Source organism: Myotis yumanensis, unplaced genomic scaffold (genome assembly GCF_028538775.1).
Source record: "Myotis yumanensis isolate MYYU_CA2020_CCGP unplaced genomic scaffold, mMyoYum1.0.hap1 SCAF_10, whole genome shotgun sequence".
NCBI lineage: Eukaryota > Metazoa > Chordata > Mammalia > Chiroptera > Vespertilionidae > Myotis > Myotis yumanensis.
In genome coordinates, this window is record NW_027223761.1 from 40,240,972 (window position 1) to 40,242,619 (window position 1,648).

At 42.8% G+C, this 1,648-nt stretch overlaps 1 protein-coding gene across 1 annotated transcript; it reads left to right on the plus strand.

Moving 5' to 3' along the window:
* Positions 1-485: 485 nt before the first annotated feature.
* LOC139018401 (olfactory receptor 52P1-like) lies at positions 486-1,421 on the plus strand. The gene has a single exon (XM_070427015.1). The coding sequence runs from the start codon at positions 486-488 to the stop codon at positions 1,419-1,421; it is 936 nt and encodes a 311-aa protein (XP_070283116.1).
* Positions 1,422-1,648: the final 227 nt, after the last annotated feature.

The window sequence follows — 1,648 nt, forward strand, 5'->3', positions numbered from 1 at the left end:
ATAGAATTATGACCAGAGAGTGAATCCATAAAATAGGGACAACCCATAAAAAGGAAGAAACTCAAAGAAGATTTTCCCCAGTAGCTCAGCACAAATGCAACAGGGATGAGGAATCATATTTCCTTTTTATCTAGGAAGCTTCCCAGTGAGAAAATACTGGTTCTTCTATGGGGTTCTTCTATCCTTTAATCAATAATAAAAACTCAGAACTCTAGAAAAAAATTTAAGTGTAGAATTGCTGAACTGGGAGGGGAAAGAGTAAACGTCCCACATACAGGGTGAAAAGCCTGAACATCATACAAAAGTGACTGTGAAAATAATATAGTGCTTTGATATAGATGTAAAGCCCAGTTGCACACTCTAAGACTTCAAAGAGGTATTCTTCCACCTTAGCAACTTATTAAATGCCAAACTGATAAAAACAACCTACTACCTATGTCTCATTGGCAGGTGTCTAAATTTAACAACTACCAGCAGTTTCTACTATGCTGTTCTTCAACCATTCCAGCTTCCTGACCTTTACTTTGATGGGCATCCCTGGCTTAGAGTCACAGCACTTGTGGCTAGCTCTTCCTTTCTCCTTCATGTTTTTGGCTATTCTCATTGGCAATGGTGCAATCCTCTTACTGGTGGCCACAGAACCCACACTTCATACACCAATGTACCTGCTCCTGGCCCTGCTGATGGTAGCTGACCTCATATCTACTCTGGCTCTGATGCCCAAGCTCCTCTGCCTCTTCTGGTTCAATGATCATGACATAACTTCCAATGCCTGTTTCACCCAGATGTTTTTCATCCATGGAGCATCCGTGGTACGATCAGCCCTACTTGTTGCAATGGCCTTTGACCGCTTCGTGGCTGTGTGTGAGCCATTACACTACAACACAATTCTGAGCCGTACCTTAGTTGGACGCCTGGGACTCATAGCTCTAGCTAAGGGTGTGATTATTGTCTTTCCCATGCCTCTTCTACTTCAAAGGTTGACCTTCTGCCACATGATCATTCCTCACACCTACTGTGACCACATGGCTGTGGTAAAAATGGCCTGTGACCACACCAGACCTAATCGTATCTATGGGCTCTTTGTGATTCTGCTCGTGGTGGGACTTGATTTGCTGCTTATTGGCTTCTCATATGGTCTTATCTTGAAGGCTGTGGTACGCCTCAAGTCTCAAGTTGCTACCTTCAAAGCTCTCAACACCTGCTCAGCCCACTTCTTTGTCATCATTGTCACTTATGTGCCTGCACTCTTTTCCTCCCTTATTCACCGCATTGGTCTCAATATCCCACCTCAAGCCCACATTCTCCTTGCCAATCTTTACCTTCTTCTACCCTCAATGCTCAACCCCATCATCTATGGTATAAATATGAAGGAAATACGAGGCAAGATGGTCAAATGTCTGTGCAGAGAACTTTCATAGTCTGTGGGTCCACACAATAAACAGTGAGGGCAGCTGACGATGCCTTTGCCATATTTCGCATTGAAGGTGAGAATATGCAGAGAGACTTTATGCCTAACACTCATGATCAGCATGTCAGAGTTTAGAGAAAAACTAATTTAAAAAATACTGAGTATCCTATTGTCATCAAAGTATAATCTCAATTACGGAGAAGACATAGCATTCAAACCTTGGATAAGCAGATGATG